Below are 23454 nucleotides of genomic sequence, written 5' to 3' on the forward strand. Positions count from 1 at the left end.
GTCCAAGACTCACTTGTAGGTGACATGTCCAGAAACAATGTTTGTCTGGACCAGCTGCAGAGATGACTGGAGAGGGAGAGGCTTATATAGGACTTAGAAAGGACTTCAGAGTAGCCAGAAAAACCTGTTGGAGACATCCAATGATAGTCACTAAGCACCATTGTCCTACTTGGTAGTATTGCACAAAAGTACTCTAAATTTAGTGATTTAAAACAACCATTTTATTGTGCTCAAGGATTCAAGTCAGAAATTTAGGAAGGACTTGTCTAGGAGGTTTTCAGCTGGGGCCTCTCATATAGTTGTGGTCTGGTGTTAGGCTTGGCCTTTAATTTCGTGTCTGATGATTTTACTGGGACACACTTCCAACATGACTCTCTTCACATGGCTGGCAGTTGATGCTATTGTTGGAGCTCCACTGGGGCTGCCATACTTACTTATATTTGGCTTCTCCATGTGACTTGAGTGTCCACACTTGATTTGGCTTCCTCACAGTATGGGAACCTCAAAAGAGCTGGACTATCTACCTGTAGCTCAGGACTGCAAACTAGCAGGTAAAGGAAACTGCATTGTCTAAGAAGTCATACAGCACCACTTTGTCTGGATTTTGCTGGTTATGAGCAAGTCACTAAAGCCAGCTCAAATTCTAGGAAAAAGGACAAAGTCTCCATCTCTTGGTGAGGGGCATGTCAAAGAATGAGCAGACACATGCTAAACCACTGCAATCCTCTCTAGTGACTGGATGCCTATTCCTTGCTAACTGCAATTGAGACCTCATACTTTCTCATTTACATTTTTAAGTTTATTTCCAACTTTGTCAATAAGAGATCCACACCATCTAGCAAATAAAAATAGTCTCAGGCGTTCCAGAAGTCACCATTGTCATAGAGCTACTGATATACTTTTATAGTTTGTCAATGATCCTAACTTAAAAAAATTTTTTTAATGTTTATTTATTTTTGAGAGAGAGAGAGAGACAGCCAGACAGACAGACAGACAGTGTGAGTGGGGAAGGGGCAGAGAGAGGAAGACACAGAATTTGAAACAGGCTCTAGAGCCTGACCCAGGGCTTGAACTCACGAACTGCTGAGATCATAACCTGAGCTAAAGTAGGATGCTTAACCGACTGAACCACCCAGGTGCTCCAATGATCTTAACTTTTAAATGGCATTTGTGGATCGGGTCAGAGTCATAATTATTTGGGGACAATTCCTTTCTAATATATTGATTTACACTAGTCTCTACATGCATCTTCTTATTCTCTCTTCTTTCCAAAGATAATCCCAACTTGCCTTCCTGTGTCTAAACAGCCAGGTGTCCATGTTGAGGATGGCTCTGCTGAGTTGGACTCAGTGATCAAGTCTTCAGTCAGTGGAAGCCAAAACCTACAGCATGGGGTAACTGAGGAGAAGGGGAAAGGGGTAGAAAAGTGATCAATGGGGGGCTGGATAGACTAATGAAGATGTAAATGAGAAGAAAGAACATGGGAGGTTGCTTACGGCAGGTGGTTTGGAACTTATTATAGCTCCTAGATCCTATTTTCATATGTATAAAGCTTATACATTTTATGACAACATAGCAAAATGACACCAAGAATCCTGGCATCAGCTATTTGTGACAAGTCAGATGAAATCACCAAGAATGACATCCTCTGATAATGTCACATATATTCCTCGCAATACTATTCTATACATACATGTATTAATGGTTCCATTTGCTGACATGAAGAGAAAATGACTCAAAGGAGCTAAAATGAGTCAAACAATAAGGAGACTTTTATCTGCTCCTGAAACTAAGACACAACATTAACTGTAATTGTATCCTTCCCATACCTACATCCTATCTGTGAGATCTGACATTATTAACAGCATTTTTTAAATAGTGGTAAACATAAGAGTTACTACTAATGAAATCCTCAGATCTGATCATCATCAAGTCTTCCTTCACTCTAGTTTTCTTTTATTTCACCTTCTCAATGTCTTACTACATTGCTGCCATGCTGGGGGTTGAGATGGAGGTGGAGGTGGACACGTCAGAATGGTTACGTGAATTCCTTCATTGTCCAGCAATAGTTACTTAGCCTTGGGCCAAACTCTTCCAGATCTAGGAGATCCAGGATGGTCATTTCCATTTGCCCTCAGTCCATGCTCTTTCTTAAGGCATCTGGAACAGATAAAATGACTGCATTTCTTCTTAGATGTTCTCTAAATATCCTGAGAATTGCAACTGCTATTTTGAATCCCATAGAGCACCGCAAATTCTCCCAACTGCAAAACCTCATTAGAGACTTAGTTCCTGTCCACGGGTAGACTGATAAAGAAGGGCATGTGAACTGATACAAAAGGAAACGGGAGCAAGGCTAGAGGGAGGGGTGACACAAAAGGGTAAGGAATGGACAGAAGTCTACACTAGGGTATAGGCAGGACTGCTGTAGACTGCATGCAGTTCTGGGTATAGAATTCATTAGAATACAGTGTTCCAAGACCAGCCATGCAGCAGACTATAGAGGTGGAAATCGGAGCAATTGATGAAATACTGCTGGGAAGAATGTGGGAAAGGGATGGTAAGGAGTCTCAGTTTCAATTGCTTAGAAAAAGGCTTTTAGCCTCATTGTTTTCTACACTGCATATATAATTGACTTTTGGCCTCATTTTACATAAGATAAAATGCTTTTCAAAGGTCCATGATCTCCACTGTAGACCAGTTTCCTAGGGCATGACAGAGAAGTCAGATCCCAGCTCAGACACCTGAAAGCTATTAAAATCCAAGGCAAGTTCTTCATAGTTTTGGTTTTGTTTTGCTTTGTTTCAAGGCAAGTTCTTCATTGCAGCGTGTGTATCTTCCTAATGGGGGCATGTTCTATTTGCCTCACAGGGTTGTAGGGAAGTTCCTTGCTCATATAGTCACACATTGGTTACACTTGACTGGGGAAGGGGCTTGGGGAATTGGAGCCATTCAGTTGTGTAGAAGGAAAGGGACTTGCGGCCCTTTGGATAACTTCAGCCTGTTGCATTATGGCCCATTAGGGCCCCCTATACATACCATGCAGAGGTGAGTGGGCAAGGGTTGGTCTGAGAATCCTCTCACAGTAACTTTCTCTAAGCTGCCTCTTTCCTATTATCATCTTCACTCTCAGCTTGAAGCCTTAGACCTTCCCACTGCAGATACCATAGATTAAAATGTAAAATATAAGCGTTTCCTGGTCCAGGAAACTCATGCATGGCCAGGAGCAAGTCAGGGAGAATGCTTCCCAGACCAGAGGCCACATGTGGGAACCAGGCTCTTTGGGGCCAATTGACAAGTCTGCAGTGGAGCCCTTTACAAGGCACTGGCCTTTAGCCACCATGACATGGGTATGAGCTAGGCTTTTTGCACTGGGAAATCTAGGTATTTGACTCTCCTTTCAGGAATCTGAGCCACTGCTTTTCCTTATGCTTAAAAATTTCTATTAATAAAATTACCAAAATATTCTATGAAAAAGTTGGATTTGGCAGAAAAATAGATTTACTCCTTGGTCCAGGTGCCTAATTTTAGATACAAGTATATGTAGATTCTCTGTACATACACTCAAAGAGTTTCATATATATATATATATATATATATATATGCATTTTTTAATGTTTATTTATTTTTGAGAGAGAGAGAGCATGTGCGCAAGTGGGGGAGGGGCAGAGAGAGAGGGAGACACAGAATCTGAAGCCGACTCCAGGCTCTGAGATGTTAGCATAGGGCCTGATCTGGGGCTTAAACCCACAACCTGCAAGATCATGACCTGAGCCGAAGTTGGACACTTAACTGACTGAGCCACCCAGGCGTCCCTATATGTTTATATTTTAAAATATAGTAAATACAGATCTTTTACTTAGGAATCTGTTATTTTTAAAGAAAGAACTTGACCAGTGTTTGTTGATTTTTCCTTTCCTGAGTAGAAATTCTAAAGAAATTCTATAAAAAGTCCATATCTTGTAAACTGAATGTGAGATTTATTCTTCTGAATGAATGAAATACAATTAGCAGGGTTACTTTCTTCTCAGGCAAAGCATGAAGGAACTGCAAGAGATTTAAAGGGAATTGTGAGGAAAGTTTAAACAGGAGCCTTAATAACAAATTTAATACTACTTGCATCTAAGGAATATGATTCAGAATTGTGTAGCTTTCCCAAGACAACCAGTAAAAGTGTATTAGGAAAAAAAATACAATATTTTCATGACATGTGGTCCATGTTGGCCTCATATAGCCCTGGATTTTTGTGGACATAGGGGAGGAAAAAGAAAAGCAGACAGTACTTGGGCCTGTGGAGAAGCATAGGAAAGCAAAAGTAAAACACTTTAGTTAGATCTGATTGTTAATACAACCAAACAAGAATAGGAAACGTACTATAGGTTAATTAGGATTAATGTCTAAGATCTGGTAAAAAGTGAGACATAAATGGGGAAACAAAATTTAAGGCCGCTGGAAAAAAAAAGAAATACTATTTCAGGGCTGATTTACTATGTTTCTAGTGGGTCCGCAATGGTGTGGATTATTTTTATATAACCCAGATAATATAACACAATTCTTTTTTTTCCCCTCAGAACCTCTTCTTACTATGTAAGATTTTCCGCATGTGAGGTCCCTCACTGGGTTATAAAATTGGAATGTAACTGTTAATTTTAGTTCGATGTCTCTGTGAAATGCATTCTGCTATCCACACGATATTTCTCATTTCTTGTTCCTTCAGCTTTGTGTATGCGTAAAACACACCATAGTGGAATTGCCTGTTGAATGCCAGCACATTCATTTGTACCTGAGGAAAGAAAAAAAAATATGGACCATCACTTCTTGGGAGCATACTACATTTATGAAGTAACATTAAGCTACAGACTAACTTGTGTTTGTGCGGTGCTTATTTGTATTTAAATAGGCAATGTCCAAAATGGGTCAAATAGAAGAAAACAGTAACAACCCATGAGGTTCTAGAGGGAGCATTAATGTCACTCTATAGATAAAGGTAGACAATAGTAGTTTTAAAAAGGCAAGTTTAAATAAATAAATAAATAAATAAATATAAATAAATACAAAGTAGGTTTCTAGAATCGCAAGACAAACTCCAAATCTGAGCAGCACTGCTACCACAAAGATAACGAAAATCTTGGTGTTTGTGTGGAACTTTGCAGTAATATAGTTGGCTTTTGGCCAGAGGCTTCTTTCAGTTAGGTAAACTGCTTTTCCTTGGCCACAACTTTGAACATTTTAAAAAGGTTTGTAGGCTATCTAACTGTCCTCCATGGCAATGTCACAGGCCCCTGGGATTTGGAATGAGTGACATTATGAGCTTTCTTAAGATGCTCTGCAGCAACAAGACATATGGTTGAATTGTTTTGTTTTGTTTTGTTTCTGCAGAAGGTAGATCAGTAAAAGAAAATTTTCAAAGAAAATTTGTTTAACTGGGGTGAAGTCTGAAATGGAATAATTCTTTTATTCTTTTCCATTTTGAAAAAAAGGATGAGAGGTACTGAGTCCCTCGTGCAGCTCTGAAAACCTCAAGCCAAGTATTCAGGAAGTGGATGTCCTTGCTTGCAGGAACAGACACTTATTTTTCCTGCCAAGGGCAGCTTTCTTAACAGCTTTCTTTGAAGCACTTGTGCAATAGTGTGGAATTTTAAAAATATCCCTAAGATATGGGATAACTTGCATTGTTTTTACTTTTTTCTGTGACAGGCACTAGAGAGCTGTTGGAAAATGTGTACAGTAGGACTTACAGGAAGGGTCCCGTACTGCTTTGTGGAGCCAGCCTTACCCTAAAATTTGGATAGATTTTAGGGTTCTCTGTCAATCAATTAAAAGGGAAGAGCCAGTGGTTTCAGAGAAATGAATAGAATATACCAGAAAAACTCTCTAAATTTGGGAGACCTTACTATCCCCCTCAAAAAAAGACCTTTTTGTTGAATGGTTTAGTAGCCCAGGAATTCACTATGAATGGATTAAGTGTTCTGCTTTTTAAGAAAGAGAATCATCTAGACTCTCTGGATGGATTTCTATACAAATAATTAGTAAGTGTTGCAATTGTGTTCATAAGCTATATTATAACCGTAGACAAATCCTTCTTGAAGAAGGAATGGATCAGAGAGTAAGATGCACTTAACAGAGTGTACAGCATGAGGATAGTCAATATATGATCATGGGAATGTCCTAGCTCTGATTCTCTGGTGAATTATGGAATTGCTGCTTTCCTTGCAGAGCATCACTATGCACACTATGTGTTTCTGGGTAGGACAATTGCACAGGAAGCCATCATATGAAAACCATTGGCCTTCCAGGGATGCTAATACCCATTTGGCCATCAAATTGTGAGTGTGTTTAATCAAGTGAACTGATCAACTGTAAAAAGACCCACCACACACAAAAAGAAAATCCGAGGTAAGAAAACATCTAAATCCCAGAGCAAGAGAAAAAGAGAACATAAACTAATAGCATTTCCATTTATATCATACCTCACGCTCATAAAACACATCCTCCAACGTCTTTCCTCCACTGCCATCACCCACAGCCTCAAACAAAGGCTTATATACCTAAAAAACAAAAAGATTATTTTAAACGAATTCTCATTTCTTATATATGAGGATATTTTCCTGGCTATATAGAAAATGACGTATCTGTCTGTTCTAAAAAATCTATCCAGAAGGGCTGAATGGTTTTTTGTAGGATTTTGGCCTCCTGAAAAAATACCCCAAAAATCCAGATAAAAAAGTATGGATGGAATTCTAGCCATTGGCTTATTCAGGTCTTTAGAAGAAGCAGCAAATGCAATTGTACTCTCAATGTACATTGGATGAGCTATTTTCTACATTCAGTTCTTAGGGCTAGTTGGGCACATTATAGAGGCTAAATGAATGCTTGAGGTTTAACCATCACAGGTTCATGGGTTCTTTGGCATGGCAGTTGATAAACTTCACATGGAATTTCAGGTGTGGAAGGGGTGGAGATTGGGGAAACGTTCAAAATTTAATATTATGCTCAAAACCTTCTTGCAATGACATGAGATACTACAAAGTTTTATGCAGTTTACTGGCTTCTCTTTTCTGGAAGTCTTCAGAAACCCATAGGAAAAGATAAGAGTGTCATTCCAGTTCTGGAAAAGTTACCTGGAGGAAATCATGTTTCTGTAAATTAGAAAGAATGGAATCTGGGGATGAGGTATAGAACCTGGATGTGGATTAAGGGCAGGACATAGCAGCCTTCATTCCAGTGCCTATTTCTGGCCACTGAAAAGGTATAAACCAATATGTCCATATTCTCCCTTGTATTTCCGGTAGACATTCTGTACCTGAGCCTGTTTCCCCAATGGGCACTTGAAAGGACTACTGGATCAGGCTATTTTATATAACTTTGACATGAGCTCACATATCCAGAACACTGCACCAGTCCCTTGGGGAACTTGTTTTATCAAGCACTTCAAATGAAGTGCTCAAATGACTGCTCCTTGGAGATTTAAACAAGTACTTGCTTGGCAGGAACCTCAAAAAACAACAACAACAAAAAAAACAAGTAGTATGGGTTAGAAACTTCAAGTATTTCTTTGGGAGACACAGTTACAGAATGACATTGCTTTCTACCTTACGAACATTATAACTGCTTTAGATAAGATGTGTAATTTTGATGTGTGAACTTCTAAAGTACACGTGATGAAATAGCATGAGGCTTTCAGGGTCCCCAGTGTGGTCACGTACTCCATAATGGTCTGCTACTCTCCTCATCTGATCGAAGTCTTCTGCTTGAGCCAACAGGCGCAGCCCCTCAGGGTATAGCTTGCCACAGGTCGGGTAGAGGGTCTCCCGGTCGTCTTTGCTCAGTTCAGTGCCAAAGGAGTTAAGAGTGATGATAAAAGCACGTCTGTCAGCCTCAAACTGAATTTGCAAAGACATAGTATCAGCAAAATCTAACCATGTACTAACTGCTGTAAACAGAACCCTAAGTAGACAAATTTATGTCCAGAGTGATTTGCTCTCTGTTCTGGATTTATGTCTAATTTTAATACAAATATGTGTTATTAATATTCCCTTAGTCTCAATGGAGTAATTTTGCTTCCCAGAAAAGGATCACCTAGTGATAATAGGTTAGGACTCTTGAAACCCCACTAAACTTTAGTTCCCAGGAACTCTGCAATTAGTTACTCATGTGTCTCTGTCACATAGGCCACTAGAGTCTAAAATATCTCTTCCATGAAAATGGGAATAAACCTACTTGTTGGGGTCTGTTCAAGAATAGGACAAGATAATGTAAGTGGAAGTGCCTGGGGGGTGTTTGGAGCAAAAAGTGCACGAAATAAATATTAACATCTCTTTCTGGTTATTGATGTCAGTAGGATTTTTTACATAATGAAACTTTATGCTATATGCCATTTGTTTATACTTTTTAAAAATGTTTTATTTATTTTGAAAGAGAGAGAAAGAGAGAGAGAGAGAGGGAGAATGTGAGTGGGGGAGGGGCAGAGAGAGAAGGAGGGAGAGAGAATCCCAAGCAGGCTCTGTGCTGTCAGCGCAGAGCCAGATAGGGGCTCGATCTCATACACAGTGAGATCATGACCTGAGCCGAAATCAAGAGTCAGATGCTTAACCGATGAGCCACCCAGGCACCCCACCATCTGTTTGCTCTTTAATAGTTTTGGTTTTCTTCTTTAAAGTCCTAGGTTGGACATCAATAAATCTAACTCAGTAGCTAAGAATTACATGGCCCAGGACAAGTTACCTTTCTCTCTGGCCTCAGTTTCCTCACTTGTAAGATGATAGGGTTTGACCTCATGATCTTTCAGGTGGGTCACGTATGCTCATGGCCTGCCTTTGTGCTCAGCACCACTAGGCAACTGAGCAAACAGCTCCAAGTCAGGCCTATTTCCTGTAACCACTCTGTTTTTCTTGAAATTTCTTACTATTCCTTTGGTCTCCATGTTTCTTCTATCTCTTGGTTCTTCTCCTACCTCTTCTGACCATTCCATCTCAGTCTGTCCTTTCTGGGATCCTCTCTGCTTATCATGGGAGTTTATCATAGTGTCCTTGAGCTACAAAACTCTACATTCCTGAAACACCCTGCACTTGCATTCTTTTAAAATCTGGAAATTCTTTCTCTCCTACTCCACTGTAAAATCTTTGAGGGAAATCATGTCACTCTTTTTATTTTTTATTTTTAATATCCAGTGCCTGGAAGTGCATAAGAAGATCATTGAATCTTCAATGAATCTTCATTGAATCATTGAATCCAACAGGATGGTCTGTGAGTCTCTTATTTTCAAATTTCTATAATATTCTCTACAATGTTGCTACTCAAGGTGTGTTTCATGGTTCAGTAGCTTTGATGTCACTTGGAAGCTTGTTAGAAATGCAGAGTCTCAGGCCATAGTCCAGCCCTCCTGATCCAGGGCTTACATTTTAACAGTATCCCAAGGTTATTTGAACGAACACAATAGCTGAAATAAATTGCTCTGCAATAGCCTTTGATCAGTGTACTTTTGACTAACGAATCTAGACTTGCAACAGATTTTGCTGGAACTCTTCTGTTAGAACAGGTGTTTCCTATCAAGAGGGTGAGCTTTAGTTCCTTCTGATCCTTCTGATTGATCTCATGGAAAGCGTGGGTGACCCAGAAGCAGGGAGTGGCCTCATTTGGAAGCAAAGGCAGCTGCCTCTGGCCACTGAATGTCACCAGTCCTAGCAGTAAGTTTAGACCTTCCAGGGACAGGAGAAGAAATGTAAGAGGGAGATTTCATGGCAATAAGAAACCTTGAAATAAAAATTAGAGCAGGAGGAGCAACAATAGAGCCAATTGTCCCACATGCCCTTCAAGGTGCTTCCTAGTTCTAAGATGTTGGTTTTTATTCCTGTTTCCCCCCACTTTTATTGAGAAATAATTGACATACATTGCTGTGTAAGATGTTGGGATTTTCCAGAGAGAAGTAGGGTGGGGCAGCAGAACTGCAGATGGCCCCGCAGCAGAGGCCGTTCTGGAGGAGGACGCCGCGTGAAGTTAAAGCATGACATTGTGGAGGAATGGTCATGGCTCAGGCACTGGGAAAGCAGTTGAAGAAGAAGAAGGCTGGACAGGTAGCTAGGAAGAGAACAGGAAAGGCTTCGCGAAGAAGAAGGCTGGACAGGTAGCTAGGAAGAGAACAGGAAAGGCTTCGCGTGCCATGCCAGGAGAGGACTTTGGTTGATACAATTGGTTATCTGAAACACCACACACATTCCAACTTCTTGTTCTTGTAAATACTTCTTCCCTCTGCCTACAATGTGTGTACTTCATTCCAGAACTCTCCATGTTGAAATCTTACCTACATTGAAGGGTCCCATTAAATGGCTTTTTTTAATTTTTTTTTATTTTACAAGAAGTCCTTCTATTTCCTTCCCAATTGGGTATGATTTCCTTTGGCTCCTTATTATACTTCAGTTTCCCTTTTATTATAACCGTCTGTATATTTACCTCAGCACCCTTTTCTAATCTAGAGGTTCTTTGTGTGTGAGGGTGTGTTTTCTTAGTGAAAAGGACTATAATCTTGGAATTGTAAAAGGGCTATCCTGTGTTTGACCATCCCTAAGCAGACAGTTTGACACAGCATCTGATTATGGAAGAGTAAATGGGGTGGTATTAGATTTCACTTAAGCCCTCTCTGTCATTTTTAGAGGGCTGGCATCCTGTGTGGCATAGAGGATGCCAGATGTCCTATGTCCTTTCACCGTTCCTTATGCTCATTCATTTTAAAACCATAACTTATTTTTTGTTGTTGTTGCAAAAACTAAGTGTACTGTTGACTTATTCAAAGTCATTATCACTTGCACATGATGGAGTTGGGCTGATCACACATTTTTGCCGGTTCATCATTCGAGGAAAGGAATACCTTGTGGGGGCAGTGGGTGGAAGAGTCAACAACAATGGAAGAGTGAACTGGAATCAAGCCCGGCCCCATTAGCATGTGTACTAACCAGGGAAGATGAAACAAACTTATTCATCTGTACTTGTTTTTCACTGTTTCATTAAACATATAGATTGTCAGGAGAGCAAAGACAAATAATAAAAGGCATAAAGGCAAACAGTACATTGCAGTGTATTTCCCTTGACCATAAGTCAATTTCTTTTTTTTTTTTTTTTCCCATAGGAACTCACAAGCTTGTAATTAGGTCAAATGTTTGCATGCAAGTCCAGGTTAATGCTCTCTTTCACCATATTAAGTCTTTTTCAGTCTCCTGTCAACCCAGATTAAATAAGAACATAGATGGAAGAATGTGATAACTGAGGTGCTCTAATGTTGCACAAATAAAATGAGAGGTAATTACATGATCTGATATATTTATATAAATCTGAAAAATCTCTTCTGATCATATCATTAGACACATTATAATTGCATGCTCTGTGTAACTAATACTTCAGTATAATGTATAAAGGTAGTTGAGTGGACTTTTATTTTTTTATTTTTAATTAAAAAAATTTCTTTAACGTTTATTTATTTTTGAGAGACAGAGAGAGAGACAAAGTGTGAGCAGGGGGAAGGCAGAGAGAGAGGGAGACACAGAATCTGAAGCAGACTCTAGGCTCTGAGCTGTCAGCACAGAGCCCAACGTGGGGCTTGAACTCACGAACTGCAAGATCACAACCTGAGCCAAAGTCAGACACTTAACCCACTAAACCACCCAGGTGGCTCAAGCGGACTTTTATTTTTAACGCAGCTTAAAAAAGAACCTAATCTAATATGGTAGTATCATGGGTATAGGAAGGGATAATGAGAACACTGGGTATTATACAGTATTTTGATCAAACCCTTCCAGTGACAAGGATTCTTCTACTATGCTGTCCTTTCTGCATTACTGAGGATTACAGAGACATAATTCTTATCTATTTTTGATTTTTATACCACATGCAGTATGATCTTGCTTATGAATTAGTACTTTCTTTCATACAAGAATTGTGAATGCTAACTTTAATGTAAGTAAAATAGTGGATGAACATAGAGGAACCAGAGAGAGGCTGCCTGAGTTCAAATTCTGACATTACCACTTCTTAGGTGTGTGTCATCAGGCGAGTTACTAGCTTCTTTGTGCCTCAGTTTCCCCTTCTGAAAAATAGATGCTAAACTCCCATCTTGTTGTTGTTGCGCTGTTTTGAAGTCCAAGTGAATTCATGTACATTAAGCACTTAGGATAGCATCTGGCACATAATACACGTTAACTATTGATAATGTCATTGTATACCTCTTGAAATGTTCTGAGTTTTGCCATAGCTCTTATTGCACATAGTTTGTGGGTATAAAGCACACAAGCCATTTCTAAACCACAGGAATTATGCCATGTTGAAATTACACTTTTGAGCCATGGATAATGTGGCTTCTTATAGTGTGGCTAGTAGTTAAAAATTTATGACAAGAAAGGGGAGTGCTTCTTAGGGCCAGCAGATTACTTATGTTCAGAATGTCTGAAAGAGACTAGCTCACTTTCTGACATTTAGTATGCCATAAAAAAATGTTATTTATTTATCAGTGCCCACTTCCTGTGTAATATAGATAAAGGCAAAAAAGAATTTTTGGAGCTCTCCAGTGATAAATTTTTACTTCAAGGACTGCTTTTGCTTGACGAGTTTCAACAGGGGATAGCAAAGTATCTTCAACTGTAAAATTTTAAAGATTAAATGTTTTGAGAGGAACTAATTTTATCATATGCAGTTTCAGAACATTAGGTTAAAATACAGCAGGTGAAGTTATTCAAGTTTTTTGTTTTTTTCCTTTTTTTGCTATAGGGCAGTTCTTACCAGGCTTTTCTTTCTTTCTTTCTTTCTTTCTTTCTTTCTTTCTTTCTTTCTTTTAATGTTTTTTAAAAAAACTTTAATGCTTATTTTTGAGAAAGAGAGAGAGACAGAGAGACAGAGAGCAGGAGTGAGGGAGGAGCAGAAAAAGAGGAAGACACAGAATTCAAAGCAGGCTCCAGGCTCTGAGCTGTCAGCACAGAGCCCAATGCATGGTTCAAACTGATGAACTGCAAGATCATGACCTGACCCAAAGTTGGACGCCCAACCAACTGAGCCACCCAGGTGCCCCATTACCAGGCTTTTCTTGAAATCAGGTTATTGAACTATTTAATCTACCTACCAATGAAGTCACTGTGACAGATAATCTAATGATTAAGGATATTCTTTAGACAAAACTTAGTTTCACAGGACAAAGCAAAGGGCTTTTCTAAGTCTAGAATGGTACCTGCCTCCTTCCTCCACCATTTTGTTATTCTTGTGAAGCCAGAAAAAGAGATCTATATGAAACACAGTACAAAATATGCCCAGCATGTTCCCAGATCCTTCTGATCTCTGAGATCAACATGTGTGAACAGGAGGATCTCTGAGCACAGATGAAATCTGTGATGAGAAAGGGAAATTAAGACGTTTATAGCATCAATTAGAGAGGTAGAAAGCAATGGGGGCATTTGACAGATAACTAAGTGAGCATGCCAACTGTGAATCACCTAACCCCAAAAGTCTTCCTAACCAGAGCTGGAATGCCCAAGGGTTGTTTGAGTTTCCTTTATTTTAGGATTTATATAAGGAACAAGGCCCAGAGTGGACTTTGGTTCCAAGTTGTGAGAATTCCCAGATTCCCAGTGTTCCCTCATTGGAGGGAAGTTGAGTGATTATTACAAGTACTCGTATTTCACCAATTGTTAATAGTATACCAAATTTTTAACTAATTATAATCTATTCATACCACATAAAAATGAATCATGACCAAATTTTGTAAGCATTTTTCTTTTCTAATTCCAAAATAACTTTTCAATGTAGAAAACTTGCAAAATACCATTCTTAACTGAAAGCATCAAATGATATATATGATAAAATATGTTGTTTATTTTATTTTTAGATAAAGGAGCTTCTAAGATAAAGAAAGATAAGTAGGACTATGCAAGTGAAAAGTGTGTAAGCATATTATTTGGCACAAAGAAATTCAAGGACTTTCTTACCTCAAGAATGGGACACATGATTTCTGCTGTGACATCACCATGATTCTTACAGAATTTATAGAATGCCTCGAGGTAAGACTTAAAAAGAAGAAAGATCATAAAACAATAAAATGAAGATATTTTCCTTTGGAAATTTGTAGATCAGCTTTTCATGGCTTATTAAATACTTTAATGGAGGTTGAATTACTTGTCCCATAGGGCAATATTTTATTAAAAATTTGGTACAAGGTTTCACAATGAAGTATGTTGCACAGCTTTAAAAAAGAACAAAATTGTACTTATCATACCTTATGATTCCTTAACAAGCACTTTTTTTTGCATGGTTCTTGGGTTTATTTCACATGATTAATGTTTGGTACTCTAATAAGAGTGCCAAACTCTTTTATGAGCTCAACAAATAATTCTAGATTTGGTCCTGTGCCGACATTTAATCTCTCTTGGTGCTCAGGAGACACGTTTGGGATGGCTTTGAACATGGAAGACACATTGGAAAGTCAGAGTCTGGGCTGTACAGTTAGACTGACTGTGTTTGAATCCCAACTCAATCACTTACCATTTAACTGACTTCTGCCAAGTAAATCTTACCTCTCTATGTCTCAGTTTTCTCATATAAGGAATGGGGATAGCACATAGTTTTGCTGTGTGGATTAAGTGAATTAATGCCTATAATTTACTTAAAACAGTGCCTTCTGTTAGCTATATCTTAAAGATGGCTGCTCTAAGTCCATAAGTTTCTTTATAAAGAGGAAAATTGCCTGCAACACAATGCTTTTGAAAGGACCTTATGTTTTAGCATAACCAGTTATGTAAATGGCATGACAGTATATATTCCTTCAGTTACTCTGTGAGAGTGTCTGTCCAAAGATGCTATTGTTGTATGAGTGTAAATGGACAGAGTTTGCTCAGTGCATATGACATAGAGCTACTCAAATGGTGGCAGCATAGACAGATAGCTGGCCAGATCATGCAAGGTGGTACCTATGTTGTAGTGTCCAGGAGTTGGTCATCTTCGTATGCTGCACACTGTCAGTAAATGGACAGGTTAACTGTGAAACTCAAAGACTCTATAATAGGATTAAGGATAGAAATGGATGCTACATGACACAAGGCTCACTATGTATGCTGGGTTTTGTTTTGTTTTGTTTTTTTAATTTTTTAAAAGATTTTATTTTTTTAAGTTTTTCTTAATCTTTATTTATTTTTGACAGAGAGACAGAGCATGAGTGGGGGAGGGGTACAGAGAGAGGGAGACACAGAATCCAAAGTAGGTTCCAGGCTCAGAGCTGTCAGCAGAGTCCGACGCGAGGCTTGAACTCACGAACTGTGAGATCATGACCTGACCGGAAGTCGGTCACTTAACTAACTGAGCCACCCAGGCACCCCTAAAGATTTTATTTTTAAGTAGTCTCTACATCCAACACGGGGCTCGAACCTACAACCCTGAGATCAAGAGTTGCGTGCTCTATTGACTGAGCCAGCCAGGCACTCCTATATGCTGGTTGTTTTAAAATGGATATGGTTCATCTTACTCATCTATCCACCCACCTACCATTCACCTATCCAGCTGTTACCTTTTGTGCTCTAGGCACACCAGGCAAGGAGCTGGGAATACAGAGAAAGATTGGCGCATTACTTCCTCTCAAGAATCTTGCTGCTTCAGGGGAAGCTGACGTGTATGTATTTAAGCAAAAGACCAAGACTGTAAAAGCTGTATTCCAACCATGTATAGCTTCATAATTGTAGAAGTTGGCTAATGGGCAAAGTAACTTTTAATAAAGAACTCTGGTTAAGATGTATTATGTAAAAAAGAAAACCGTAGTATTTTGGGAGACACTTACCTTGTACAGTTTATTGCGCAGTAATTCAATATTCAGTTCATCTAGGGTATTTTCAGACATGCAGTCTTGAAAGAATGGAGCTGAAAGTGGAAATTATCACACAAAATAAATTCATCAAAAGCATGATTATCAACTATGGAAAGACTTCCTGCATATACCATCCTGTGCTCATTCCTGACCAGGACACTGTGGAGTGGCAATCCACAGACTGGATAAAGCTACCAGTAATGGTGACAGTGAGAGTGATTAGTTATTTAGCATTTACTCAGTGCAAGCTGTTCGCTAAACATTGCATGTATTTGATCCTCACAACACCTTGGACCTGTTCACTTTATGCCTTACTTTTTGAAGTGCCCCTACCCCTCATCTAATCGTAATATTTATCACTTCCAACCTCACTATATGCTAAGGATTGAGCTGTGCTAAAACTGTGTCATATTTAGTTTTCAAAACTCTGTTATACTAAGATACTATTGTTTTTAAAATGAGGAAACTGAGATGCACTGAATTGCCCCAAGTCACCATGTTGGGACCAGACAGAGCCTGGAATCAAACATCCATGATTATAGGCTTACCCTCTTTCTTTCACACTCCCTTAGCACCACACATTTAATGACACCATTTTTTTTTCTTTTTAAAATTTCTGTTTTCAACAGCAACTATTTTGACAAATGATCTACAGTGAATTGCTATGAACTGCTACTATCCAGGTTTCCTGACAATAATGTATATAAAATTATCCCATTAGCATTTTGAATGCTAGAACTATTATCAGTGCTACATTATAATGAAATTAGCATTTGTTTCCTCATTGCTTCAGGTCATTTGACAGGCACCCCTGATCGTCTCAGAAAAATGGCATTCCTAAACTTTCTAAACAAAATGTACACAGCCTTATTTAGACAGAAATTTAAAAGGAAAGGATAAGGAATTAATCATATAGAACCCAGTTAGAAAATTAATTTTTTGAAAAATGACAAGTTCTATCATTTATTTACTATGATCTGGTACAAAGTACAAAGGTGTGGAGGTCGAGAGGTAGTCCCAGCTCCTACTGGGCTACAAATGGATCTTATGTGACTCTAAGAAGGTTACTTTCATTTGTTGCCATCTGAAAAATGAGGGAGCTGAACTAGATGATTCCTTAATGTCCCTTCCATGTCTATGAATCTGTATAGTATGATATTATATTCATGGAGAAAACAATGAATTGAATGTGCATTTTTACTGACTATGATGATGTGCACACGCAGCTATACAACTGCTTATGCATTTGTACCTAATGGTGTTTCAACCAGAACAGCATTGAAGAGGTCCGAAGGTGTCTCAGCAATGTTGACTGCTTCCATTTCTGTGAAACGGCCCAGTGGGTGGCACTTCACCAGAATTTCTTTCACAGATTTTTTTTGCAATGCACCGTTCATCAATAGAATCACATTGTCTATCATGTAACTGCACCTGGTTTAGAAGAAAGAAATCAATTGCATGAGAATAAGAAGCATACCACCAGTAAAAAAAATAAAAATAAAAAATAAATAATAAATAAATAAACAAAAATATAGGTCAGGCATATACTTTTTCATTAAGGAAATATAGGAGTCTCTTCTTATTTTAAACTTTGGGGTTTGAGAGATGTGAATGGGGTAAAATATCTGACTCTCTGGGATATCATAGTTCGAAAATCAACGTTGTAATAACTAACTAAAGCTAAATAAAACCTAGGCTGGTGGAAATTTGCAGAAAATGACCCCTACATTGTAATTGGTGAATGTGGTATGAGGGTGAGTGTGAAATTGTGTGGTTTCTCAGAGTGGGCTATGGTCTTAAAAAGTTGAGGAACACAGACCTGGAGTATTTCACTCTATCTTAAAAACTGACTATTTAAATCTGTAGTAAAGCCCATCATTGAGGGGTGCCTGGGTGGCTCAGTCAGTTAAGTGGCCAGTGGTCTTGATTTTGGCTCAGGTCATGATATCAAAGGCAAGAGACTGAGCCCCACCTTGGGATCCATGTTGGGTGTGGAGCTTGCTTAAGATCCTCTCTTTCTCTCTCTCTCTCAAAAAAAGTCAATTTCCTGCCTGTTAAAAAAAAAAGCCCATCATTGATTCAAAATTAAAAAATTTTCATTAAATTTAATATCAAAATATTTAATGTTTGTTTATTTATTTAAAAATTAAAATATTCTGTATTCTTTTCCTCCTATGAGGCCAGGTAGTGAACTTTCTAGCCATTTTCTCCCTAGATCCCCAAGAGCCCATAGGTTCATATTTTATATGGTTACATGGCTAAATATAAGCTCTGCCCAGGATATTGTGGATGCATATGCTTGTTCAATCATGTGCTCAGCACCCAAGATATTCCAAGCAATGAGGTTGAGAAGTAAAAGAAACACAGTCCCTTACTTCACAGAGAATATAGTTGGAGGGAGGAACTGGACAAAGAATCCATTATAGTAAATTGTAACCAAGCACAGATGCTAGGCAAATTATAGTGTAGTGAGGGGATTCAGAGCTGGGCACCAAAACAGCCTGGGATGGGACTTCTAGGGAATGATATTCAAGCTGAAACTTGCAAAATGAGTAGGAGCTATCCAGGCAACAGTGGCTAGGAATTGGGGAACAGAGCACTTCAAAGCAGAAGGAAGTGTATGTGAAAAGCCCCAGAGAAGAGAATACAAGGAGTTCGCTGGCTGGAGCCGGGCACTGGAGGTGGGGCTGTGGCTGAACAAGCAAGGTTTTGACAGACAAAACGAAGAATCTGGGTGTGGGGGGCGATGGAAGATACTGAATGCCTTCAAGCAGAAGGGGGTGTTATGATTTATGTAGAATAATGATTAAAACAGAGAAGGGTAAACAAACAGATAGTGAGGTGCTTTACAAAAGTTACATCATTTAATCATGATAACAACACTGTCATGATAACAAGGTGTACTGTGATTATCTCCATTTTACAGATGAGGAGCCAGAGGGGCCAAGTAAGGTAAAAATCTCACTCATGATGACACAGCTAACAAATGAAAGAGCTGAGGAACTCAAAAGCAGTCTGCTTCTGGGATCTTTCTCTTAGCCTTTATGTTATGCTGTCTTTAGCAGTCAAGGATAGTCAAGAATGACACATAGGTTTCTAGGTTTACAAGATCATGGAGTCATTTATTGAGATGAGAGCATTGGAGGAAGAGTAGGTTGTTGTGGGAGCAGATGCTTTGAACAGAATGAGTTTAGATGCCCGGGAGATATCCAAGAGGAGATGCTAAGTAAGCTTCAGAAATATGAGTCCTGAAGACAGCTGGGAGCAGACATTTGAGGGGGGTTTGTGGGGGTGGAGGGTAGTTTAACAGTGGAAACATAAGTCTTGGGTATGGTTGGGATCACATCCTAGAGTGCATATAGTGTTCTGCCCTGAAAACCCTGGAGAAACTCAACATTTGAGGACCTCGATGGAATCTCAGAAAGAATGACCAGAAAGGAGGGGGAAAACCAGTAAAGAGAATTCTACAAGTCCTAGGAAGAAGTGGTCAGAGCATCAAAGGCCACAAGAAACTCAAGGTAGACATTGAAGTGTCCATAAGATGCAGCAATTAAGTGGTTATCTGGCAACACAGTGAAAAAACTTCCAGTGGAGTTTATTGGTGGAAGGGACACGGGAGAAGGTGGCAGAAATGTGATCACGTGTGTTTAAAGTGAGTGGGAAGTAAAAAGGTTTAAAAAGAAAAGATTTCAAACAACAAGTTGACCTTAAAAGGGGAAGACAGTTCAATGGAAACCCAGGGGCCAAGGGGCTTTGGATTTTGGTTTTTGTTTTTTTAAGATGGGAGAGAAAAGAACGTGGTCCAGTGGTGAGAGGAAGAAGGGAGCCGAGAGGGTGAGGTTTTGAATCAGGAGAGTGAAGGGGCAGCCAACTGAGGAGCTGAGGTTCTCCAGGTTTGACAGTGACGGGACTAACCCCTGCCACAATTCAGGCTTGAAAAGTAAATGAATAAAAATTAGCCAAGTCTCTTAGAAGCACTGTCCCTGGAACGTGGCTGCAGTGGTCACAAGACTTCCTGTGCAAGAGTGCATTTCCCGCTGGAAGAGAATCTCCTTCATTGTGAAGCTTTGACAGTTTACCCCAATAAAAATTCTATCTGAAGAAGTTTAGAAGCAGGCAATTATCCCTTTATAAAAGGCACATGACTCTAAAGTTTCTTCGCCTCCCAAACAGCAGTACTAAATTTAGACATTATAGAATTTTAGACTCCTTTTTATCTCTTGAAAATGATATTAAAATGGAAGTGCTTATTTAACTGTCCTTTTATGGCTCAAAAACTATTACCTGAGAGGGGAATTGCTAGCACTTAATAACCCTTAGCAGGCTCCAGACATTTAATTGTTCCCCACAGCACCTCTGTAATGTAAAAGCATATGAGCTGCTAACATTCCCAACTTGCAGAGGACTATTAGACCAACGTTGACAGGCAACCAATGTTAGTGCTGTAAGGATTTAGGCGACATGTAACACTCAAGCCTTTGCCTGTGCAGTAGGTGTGCTCATGTGTGTATTGAGTTAAACTTACTTTCTTTTAGGGATGTCTGGTTGGTTTAGTTGGTAGAGCATGACTGTAGTATCAGAGTCATGAATTGGAGCCTCACATTGGGGGTAGAGTTTGCTTAAAAAAAATCTAAAAATTTAATTTAATTTTTTTTTTTTTTTTTTTTTTTTGCTAATAGTCTAAGCCCTATATTGCAAAGAGCAGGGCTATAGAGATTGGTTTTATTTCAACTCATTATTTAAATGGTCTTGTTTCTAAGATGGAACAGTAGCACAGCTTTCCTAGTTGTTCAGGAAATGAAGACAGAACACAGCACTTGGTCCATGGCAGGGGGCAGAAGGGAGAGGACTTCTTTTCTGTTCCCTCCCTCATCCCCATCACACATATGCTGGTATATAACTATCATTGGCTCTCTGGGGTGGCAGGGGGATTGGCATGCCTAGAAATAGTTTATATTCTCCAGACTCTAATCTTTATAGACCTTCAGGGCCATGCATACAGTGATATAGTGGTAGGGAATAAAATCACTGCTGATATTGCTTGAGTAATTTCTGAGCTTAAAGACACTTGGATGTTCACCTAGTTCAATGTTCTCATGTTTTAGATAGTTGTGTTCATAAGTAGTGACAGAGCCAGGATGAGTTGGGTTAACTTTTCTTCTACTAGTAGTCTAGACAAACATCCTCATTTTAGCCCCCTCCTAAATATTTTATTCTATAACTCTGATATTGGCACCTACGAAAACCATGATGTCACCGAAAATTGTGATAGAGTGAACGACTTAATTTCAAAAATTTTAGGTTGTAAAAATTATAATTTTTAAAATACCTGCCCTCTTGGAGGCTTTTACTGTGTGTCAGACGGTGCGTGCATGTTCTCACTCAAGCCGCACTAGTCAACGAGTCAATGCTGAAAGGACCATCACTACCCCCACTTTATTTAAATATCTTGTCCAAGATCACACTGCTAGAAAGAGGCAGAGTTGGTACCCCAAAACCAAACCTCTGACTCTGTATTAGATTCAGAAAAAAAAGCTAAAGGCAAATGATATTTTCACATTTCCTTTTTGTCTTAGTGCTATTTTTTCTCTCTCTCTTTAAAGTTTATCTCTCTCTCTCTCTCTCTTTTTTTTTTTTTTTTAGTAATCTCTATGCCCGAGGTGGGGCTAGAACTCATGACCCTGAGATCAAGAATTGCATGCTTCTCTGACTGATCTAGCAAAGCACCCTTATTTTTCCTCTTTTTGTTCCCAAACTTATTTAAGGGTCTTGAAGCTAATTAAAATATATTTCTTATATGCTAACTACCAAATTCTGGGCTGTCATAACAGTTGCTGAATGGTCAGATAATGTAGAGCCATAATTTGGTGAGTTAGAGGAATTATTCTTCAGCTCTAGTCAAAACCTCTGCTCAGCCTCAGATCTATATTCTTTCACTTCCTTTTTGTGGCTATGACTGACTGGTCTTCTCATAGACATCACAGTCATATTATCTCAAAACCTGAATGCCCCTAATGTTTCTCTTTCTTCTGTAATTACTATCAGCAACATCACTACTTTCATTCCTAAAAATCTGTCAATGGCTTCCTTTTGCCTTTAGAATAAAGAACAAATTTCTCATTATTGTACACAAGGCTCTTTATTACTTGGCTTCTGATTACTTCTCCAGCTATGAATGTGAATAATATCATTAAAAAGAAAGTGTGCATTTTAGAAAAGTGAATAGAACAGAACCCCGCCCTCCCCACCCTGCAAAAGAAAACTCTTAAGGGGCAGTAAGAAAACTTTGCAAGGAAGACTGAGGAAGGGCCAAAATGGAAAAAGGAGCACGAAGAGAAAGTGTCACCACAGAATGCAGGGGACATGGACATCAACAACTGAATACCAGGACAAGTTATGAAAGGCTGAAAATATATCCTACTGGACCTAGCAGCTAGAGTGGTTTGGGTGGCCCTGTGGCATAGACAACAAGACTGAAGTGGTTTGAGTAAACAAGTGAGAAAATAGAGGACTCTAGACTATCCTTTTTAAGAAGCTTAGCATCAAGGTGTGGGAAAGGGTAGAATATCACTGTCTTCATATAGTCACTGTGTAAACTAATCAAATCATACATATGACATTTTGTAAATCTTAAGTTGTCCCAGTAGAAGAGCCTGGGCTTTGAAACAAAGAAACCTAATTCTGAACCTAACTCTGTCACTTAAAAACCAGTTTAACAAGAGCTCCATTTTCTCAGTCTTAAAATGGAAATATTTATTCAACTTTGAATGGTTGGCATTAGTATTAGTAACACAAATGAAAGCACTAGCAGAGTGCCTCAGATAAAGGAAGGCAAAGTCATATACTCTTAGAGGAAGATAATTTCCTATAAACCAGACTTTGGAGGAAGGGGAGCAGAAAATTATAAGCCACATCATCTTTGGTATAAAAATTTGCAATGTTTAAACTCTTTTATGGGCTGAGATTTCTACATTTCTGTAGTTTCACATTGAGTTCTAGCCAATAGAACCTTTTCAAAATTTTCTCAGACGTTATTAACCCCTTTACGGTGTAAAGACAACAACTGAGAGGTAGTCATTTAGAAGACTGGAACATCCACAAGACCATAAATTATGTTAGTTGCTGGGATATTTATTAAACATTAAATCTGATTTATACCTGTTTTATAAAACTTGTTACCATCCTGTTCTGCATATTGTAAGCCTAGAATGATCCTTGCATGGTCATTATTTCACGATGTTTCCTATAAGATACTGGAACTTCAAACAGTTTAATGTTTATCTCTTTGGGAATGTAATCATTAATCTGAAAACAATTCTGATTAACTAGCTGTCATGAATGACAACTGCTTTTATATATAAAAAGGCCTGAATCCCTTTGTTAGCTGGAGAATCTTCAGGGCTCTGTCTGAACTTCTCCATTTGGGTGCACTTGGATAGTAAGTAACTTGGTGCACGTGGTGATTACAACAGTTTCATTATCTAAAAGCATTGTGACTTGATCGTAAGAGCCACATCCTGATATCAGGACTTGATTGCCATACATTCCTTTCTACCAAGAGGTTGAATCAGTATCTTTCCATCTGCAACACTTGATACAGCATTCTTGATGACAGTTCTGCTTAGGTG

The 23454-nt window shown here is 38.9% G+C and overlaps 1 protein-coding gene across 1 annotated transcript in view; it reads right to left on the reverse strand.

Annotated features, from left to right (window-relative positions):
* Positions 1 to 3669: 3669 nt before the first annotated feature.
* Positions 3670 to 23454, reverse strand: part of ATP6V0D2 (ATPase H+ transporting V0 subunit d2) — a 43747-nt gene continuing 23962 nt past the window's right edge. The window contains exons 3-8 of the mRNA XM_049633203.1: positions 17079 to 17257; positions 15800 to 15879; positions 13962 to 14039; positions 7707 to 7883; positions 6471 to 6548; positions 3670 to 4783 (exon numbers count right to left, since the gene is read on the reverse strand). Coding sequence (XP_049489160.1) covers positions 4622 to 4783; positions 6471 to 6548; positions 7707 to 7883; positions 13962 to 14039; positions 15800 to 15879; positions 17079 to 17257 — 754 coding nt within the window. The 3' untranslated portion in view covers positions 3670 to 4621. The remainder of the gene's footprint in view (positions 4784 to 6470; positions 6549 to 7706; positions 7884 to 13961; positions 14040 to 15799; positions 15880 to 17078; positions 17258 to 23454) is intronic.

The sequence above is a fragment of the Panthera uncia genome, chromosome F2 (assembly GCF_023721935.1).
Source record: "Panthera uncia isolate 11264 chromosome F2, Puncia_PCG_1.0, whole genome shotgun sequence".
Taxonomy (NCBI): domain Eukaryota; kingdom Metazoa; phylum Chordata; class Mammalia; order Carnivora; family Felidae; genus Panthera; species Panthera uncia.